General features: G+C 44.7%; 1 protein-coding gene across 2 annotated transcripts in view; it reads right to left on the bottom strand.

Moving 5' to 3' along the window:
* Window positions 1-271: 271 nt before the first annotated feature.
* The window catches only part of SMARCC1 (SWI/SNF related, matrix associated, actin dependent regulator of chromatin subfamily c member 1), a 95,025-nt gene continuing 89,040 nt past the window's right edge, over window positions 272-6,256 (bottom strand). For both annotated transcript variants that reach the window (XM_062603943.1, XM_062603942.1), the window contains exons 27-28: window positions 3,907-4,083; window positions 272-2,284 (exon numbers count right to left, since the gene is read on the bottom strand). In XM_062603943.1, the coding sequence (XP_062459927.1) occupies window positions 2,199-2,284; window positions 3,907-4,083 (263 nt within the window). In that variant the 3' untranslated portion in view covers window positions 272-2,198. The remainder of the gene's footprint in view (window positions 2,285-3,906; window positions 4,084-6,256) is intronic.

Below are 6,256 nucleotides of genomic sequence, written 5' to 3'. Positions count from 1 at the left end.
TTACTGTTTTACCTCGTCCAGATTCATTAAGCTTTTTAAATCTAAAATACCATTTTCCAAAGCAGGGGATCGCCGAGCGCATTGCAAAAGGCCTTTGCTTGCCTGCACTATTTGGTGTCTCCCACCTCGCAGAGTAACAAGATCAGGCTTTGCATTTACTCCATTGTAGTCAAAATGCAGCCCCAAAATAAACCCGTATCATATTAACAAGTCTCAGCTCATCCACAACACACACAGAGGGAAAGGAGACTCCAGACAAAGTGGCGCAAGCTTTGTACAAAAAACATGTTGTTTTTTGATTTATTTCACAAAATTGGGAGGCTGTGTTGCAGGAATAAAACCGGCCCTGTACATAGGATCAGATGAAAAAGTCAGCACAGGTATTATTTATACAGAAACACAACAGTGTCAAGAATTCAGGTACTCTGTAGGATCGCCACTAGTACAGTAAAAAATAGTCTCCATCTGGATCTTTTATATTTGATCACGCTAAAAACAACCTGAGGTTATTCTAAACTGGACTACGGTTTGAACCAGAAAATCCCATGCTCACCCCAAAGACCCTGGAGGGAAAGGTAATGTTGAGGCTGAATTTCCTTTGTGGGAGGTGGAAGGAAGGCAGGCCCTGACTGTTCTCTGCTAGGCACTGTGGATTCTTAGAGGTTGACAGTGGAAAGCATCATTCCTATGTGCTGGAAGTAACAAGGCTGTGGATGATCATCTGAGCATGGAGCCCAGAACTGGTTAATCTGCACTCATGTGCTTGTAAGACCTGGGAAGTTCAACCATTAGCTTTGATGAGTCCATCACCTGAGTGCTCTTCAAAGGAAATCTTTTTGTTTTTAATGGTATAGGTGGTTCTGCAGGTTTCGGATGTATTTGAGAGCTCTCTCTCTGGTCAATCCTCAGGCCACCACCTTGCACTTGACTGCTGAAAGCCACCCTTTAAACAAGCAAGCAGATGCCAGACTTTTTGCAAGGAAACCTGGCAAACGCTCTTATACCAGGAAGAGAGCAGAGAACCCAAACCACAATGGGTAAAAGATTTTCTGCAGTCACTAACGATGAGCAAACAGGCAGCTGTTGTCAGCCTGAAGGTCTGTGTGTGATGGTCTCAATGAGCGCTTCTAGATTTGCCTGCTGAAGCTGTTCCCTCACATCTCAACCCCCTAGACCATGGAAGCTCAGTGAGTGGAAGGTAATGTGTGAGCTGTCCTGGAGACGTGACCCACGGTCGCTGACTCTGCACACCTCAGCTGTCCACAGGAGGTAGTTCTGGCATTTGCATCCCAGCCATCCCAACCCAATCCCAAATGCTAGCACTTCTTTGCTATCTACTTTTTTTTTTTTGTTCATTTTAAAAAGTAAAAAGTATATGCTCCAAAAAGAGGGACTAAAAATCATGGGTTTATTCCTCAGTTGGCTACTGTACCAAACTACTCAAGAGGTTCAACTACCACCTTCAAAGGCAAAAGAAAGGTAAAAACTGGAGCAAGAAAACTCCTACCATTGAGTGGTTTTATTCCAATTGATTCACCCCTGGCTTCATTTGCACTGGATCAATATTTTCTTTAATAAGTTAGCGAGGCAGCCCCAGGACTCGGCTACTGTCCTTAATGATGAGATATCTGTAATGAACACAGCGGCATTCCTGCACTTTCTGTGCTACAACATGCCCTTATTTTCCTTCTCTGTTCGAACCACTGGTTTGGCATCCAACCTTGATGCTTTGCTCTACCTGGAGAACTCAAAACATTAGATCACAGGTGGAGTGGGCACATGCTACATCCTAAAGCTCAGCTAACGCCTTCACTGTGCAAGCTTGGTTCTTTTTTACCCTCCCCAGGAGAACCCAAAGTTCAAAACACCAAGATGAAAGAAACCAGAGTTGAGCACACCCTGAAAGGCAAGCAGACCAAAGCATAAAGGACTTCCCACCAGCAACATGGCAGCACTACTGGCGTCTTTGATCTGAAGCTTTCCCAAAGCAATGCGGAGTATTGCCAAGTTACAGGTAGTCATAGTGGTGGGCAGATCCTGTGTATAATGTGCTTGTATCTGTGTATGTATATGCACACATACACAACCGGGGCAGGCCAACAGGAGGTGAAAATCTCCTAGGGGAACAGGAGGTAACTGAGGAATTCATTTTTGGTCACCACTATGTTGCTGTAGAAGTTCCTTCTTCCTTGATTGCTTTAGGGAGCAGCTGAGGCTGGTGGGGCTGCTGCTGGAGGTGGAGTCACTCCTTCTGCTGGTGGAGGTGGCTGTGCTGGAGGGGGATCTGTGGAAAAACAGCAGAGAAACAGTGAGCAGGACACCAGGAAGGGCTGAACATGGAAAAGGAACCCAATGCCGATGCCCAGATGTCTATGTGCCACAGCAGATGTGGCTGTTGGAGGAAAAAGCAACAAGGACTGTCCCCAGAAATGGCTATGACTGCAGCTTCCCAAGGAAGCTTCACTGCATGTTTTATTGTGCTTTTCAACCACTAAGCACTGTGTGGACACTGTGAAAGAGGGAAAAAAAATTCCCATATTTTACAGAAAAGATGACAGCTCAGTAGCTGGCAAAGTTCACATCAAGCAACCTTCAGCTGGAATTAGCATTTCTCATCTCCCACCTCTGTGCTTGAACCATTAGATTATGGCTCTTTTCTTTAAAAATAGATGCAACAATAGACTTTATATAAACAGAGCCTGCACTTAAGCTCTGAGCAGTGTATGTAGGTTAAAGTAGAGGAATCCACAGATGCAGCAAGTAGGAGGAAAGAAATGAAGGATACAAAAGGCCAGATTTCATGCACAGAGAGGAGATGTTAATGGAACATGACTGACTTGTTCAATAGGGGAGGGGAAAAAAGAAATTAAGATAAGAGAAGAGAGTAAGCAGGAATGTAACCTGACGTAAGATATTCCCAGAGGTAGAGGTTCAGAAAAAAAGGGAGGAAAACCAAGTAAAGCTACAGCACCAAAAGAATAAGGAGCAATGTTTGAACAAAAATAGCATCAGAAGGGAGCATCTCATGCTTATGCTGGTTAACACCAATGAGTCAGTACTCCTCAGCAACTCCCTTCATCTGAGGCTAAAATGGGATGGCTTTTCCCAATTATTTTTTGGGAGAGGCACTACAAGCCATCACAACTTTTGCCTGTTTGGAGACAGTTGTGTGCTGAGGAACATTTCTGGGGTCAAGGCTGCCGTGCTGAAGCAGGCCAGCAGCTTGTCCCAGGCTACAGCTAATACAGACAAATATATTGAGGAATTCAGAGCAGAGCATCCTACACCAGCCACGCCAGCTTCTCTTTTGCTTGCTGGCTTTGGCCAAATTCTCACACTCATTTAAGTAACACCCACACAGGAGCTACTGCTTTTTTTGGCTGGCATAAATCAACTTCAGTTTTGGAGGTGTAGGTATTTATAGTGTGTAAAGAACATTCCCAATATACCTTTTGCTTCTTCCTAATTAGGACTTCCTCCTTCTAATATCACAATGCCAAATTTTCAGCAAGGCATTGTTGAACTGAATTGTATTCTCTCCTCTGCTACGTAAGGATTTAGATACTGTTAATTCCTGAACCTCTACTGTGCGTTCTTCCAGAGCAAGTCAGGAGCAATTTGTGATGATGACCACAGAGCCTTACTGTCATTATAAATAAAATAAGGGATGCTATAAATAAAATAAAGGACAATGAAATATGTTTGAATACCTAGAGGGGAGACAAGCACTTAAAGCTTCAAGCACACCTCTGGCACTAGTCTTTGGCTTCCAACATGCAGAGATCCTATTATTCCTGCAGCAGATAAAGGGGTTTCAACTGCAATGAGTTTTCCAGCAACTAGGCAAGAGACAGAAAAAGCCACACCAGGTATATTCAAAATGTTTTCTGCTGGACATCCACTTACACATGCCATTCGGAGCTGCTAGAGGAACACGAGGTCCAATTAAATTTCCTGTCATCGGTGACATGCCAGGTGGGGGGGGACCACCGCCAGCTGGATGGATGTTAGCTGCCACACTTGGCATCATCCGGCCTGGCATGGGTTGTCCGGGTATCATCGAACCGGGCCCCGGAATCTGACCTGCAAGAGCAATGGAGAGACATGATGTGAGACTCATGGAAGTGACTGGAGGAGAAAAACAGAGTCTAGCTGTTCTCTGAGAAGTGAGGAAAAAGTCTTCTGTATGACGGCCAACTCCATACATGCTCCAAACACCTTTTTGTACTCCCCCAAATCAACACATTCCCTTTCAGAAGAGCCCCTTCAGGACCTTGTAATCTCAAACATCAAGAAGCAAGTGGGAGGTAACACAGTCAAACCCCAGAATTTTAAGTAAACCCCCGCTAAAGAGGCATTTGATAACAATCTAAAGAGGGAGTGGAAACAAATTACACTAGAATAATGAAGCATCAAATTAAGAGCATGTAATGAAACAGAGCAGCCACAAACCTTAATGGATTAATTTAATGGGGGAACTGAAATCAGACAGTTAGAAGTTTCAGTGTAGAGAAATTTCTACTCTTAAAAACCCGATTTTAATGCAAGAGAGGGTTCCAGTAAGTCTTTCTTACATATCAGCTCTGTAAGAGACCTTTTATGTTTCAGCTGCACAAAGCACCTGTTAGCATCATCCAGCTTTAGACACCTCCAACTTGCTTATTATTAACTGCTTTAAAACCTCACTTTAAGAGATTATTTTGCATAATCCAATTACATTTACTTTTACACACTTACATGAAGGTACAGTATTTTAGTTAGAAAAGCAGCTATTAGGCATGGATTGTAAAGACTTCTTTTCAGGAGAGCTCATTCCACCCCAAACCTCAGGTGGTTATGTGAAGTAAAATATGGTGACAGAACCCTCAACAAAAAAAAGGCTCTGAACATACATAAAAAGCGTTAACAGCCACACCAGTGGTTAAAGCCAAGAAAGTCAGACCTCTGGATTTGTGTCCAAGTCAATACTTCAGCACAAACACTATTTATTAACTCTTAAGCTCAGCTTCGGAACAAGAGCTTTGAATAATATTTTATTAGTATCCGTTACTTCCATTTTATAAGATGTGAGGAAACTGCACCAGCTCATAAGCTATTGCCTGGAATGGGTTGGTTACAGATCTTAGTCAGCATCCTTCAGCCAGAGGCAGGACCACACGGGCCCACAAGCAACTTCACACAGCCACAGAAGACAGAAGACAAAGCAAAGTCTTCACTTTGTCTAAGAGGAAATGGTGGGCTATACCTGAATGGTTGGGAATTTGTGATCTAGAAGAGTAATAATCTGCACTTCAACGCCAGTGATCAAAAGCAAACCCTGCTCCTTCAGAGCTGTCACTGCGTAATGCCTGTACAGAAACTTCTGCCCAAGGGCCACGACTCAGGCTCTCACAGAGGTGAGGTTCACCAGCCATCACAGATCCTTCTCCAGCTCCATCAAAAAGCTAGAGGGACCACTGAAGAACAGTCCAACCATGCAGGAATACCTACTGAACAACAGTTAAAAAAGAAAAAAACAACACAGATAAACTCACTCCACTTCCCTGATGTTTGGTGCCTTTGCTAACCATGTAAGATTGCCCTGCTCAACCACATCCTTCCAGAATATCACAGACTCCAAGAATGGAAGGGACCTTAAAGCTCACCCAGTTCCAACCCCCTGCCACGGGCAGGGACACCTTCCACCAGACCAGGTTGCTCCAAGCCCCAACCAACCTGGCCTTGAACACTGCCAGGGATGGGGCAGCCACAGCTTCTCTGGGCAACCTGTGCCAGGGCCTCACCACCTTCACAGGGAAGAGCTTCTTCCTCAGATCTCAGCTAAATTTCTCCTCTGACAATTTAAAGCCATTCCCCCTTGTCCTGTCCCTACCTGCCCTTGTCAAAAGCTCCTCTCCAGCTTTGTTGTTGGCCCCTTTAGGCACTGGAAGCTGCTCTAAGGTCTCCCCAGAGCCTTCTCTTCTCCAGGCTAAACAGGACCAGCTCTCTCAGCCTGTGTCCATAGCAGAGATGCTTCAGCCCTTTGAGCAGCTTCATGGCCTTCTCTGGACTTGCTCCAACAGCTCCATGCGCCTTCTTATGCTGGTGGCCTTAGAGCTGGATGCGGTACTCTGGGTAAGGCAGTACTTGCTTCTGAAACCAGTGCCACTAAACAGTGCAAAAGAATCCAACACACCACAGCCTGCTGGCTTCATACAGTCCTGGCAGATACTGAAGAATCTTAAATTCACAGGAATTGTGAAGCACTGAACCATGA

Source organism: Pezoporus occidentalis, unplaced genomic scaffold (genome assembly GCF_034315485.1).
Source record: "Pezoporus occidentalis ecotype Australia unplaced genomic scaffold, CSIRO_AGI_Poc_V1 ctg82, whole genome shotgun sequence".
NCBI classification, from domain to species: Eukaryota; Metazoa; Chordata; class Aves; order Psittaciformes; family Psittacidae; genus Pezoporus; species Pezoporus occidentalis.
The sequence above is the reverse complement of the archived record's forward strand: the minus strand, read 5'-3'. Positions and strand labels throughout refer to the sequence as shown.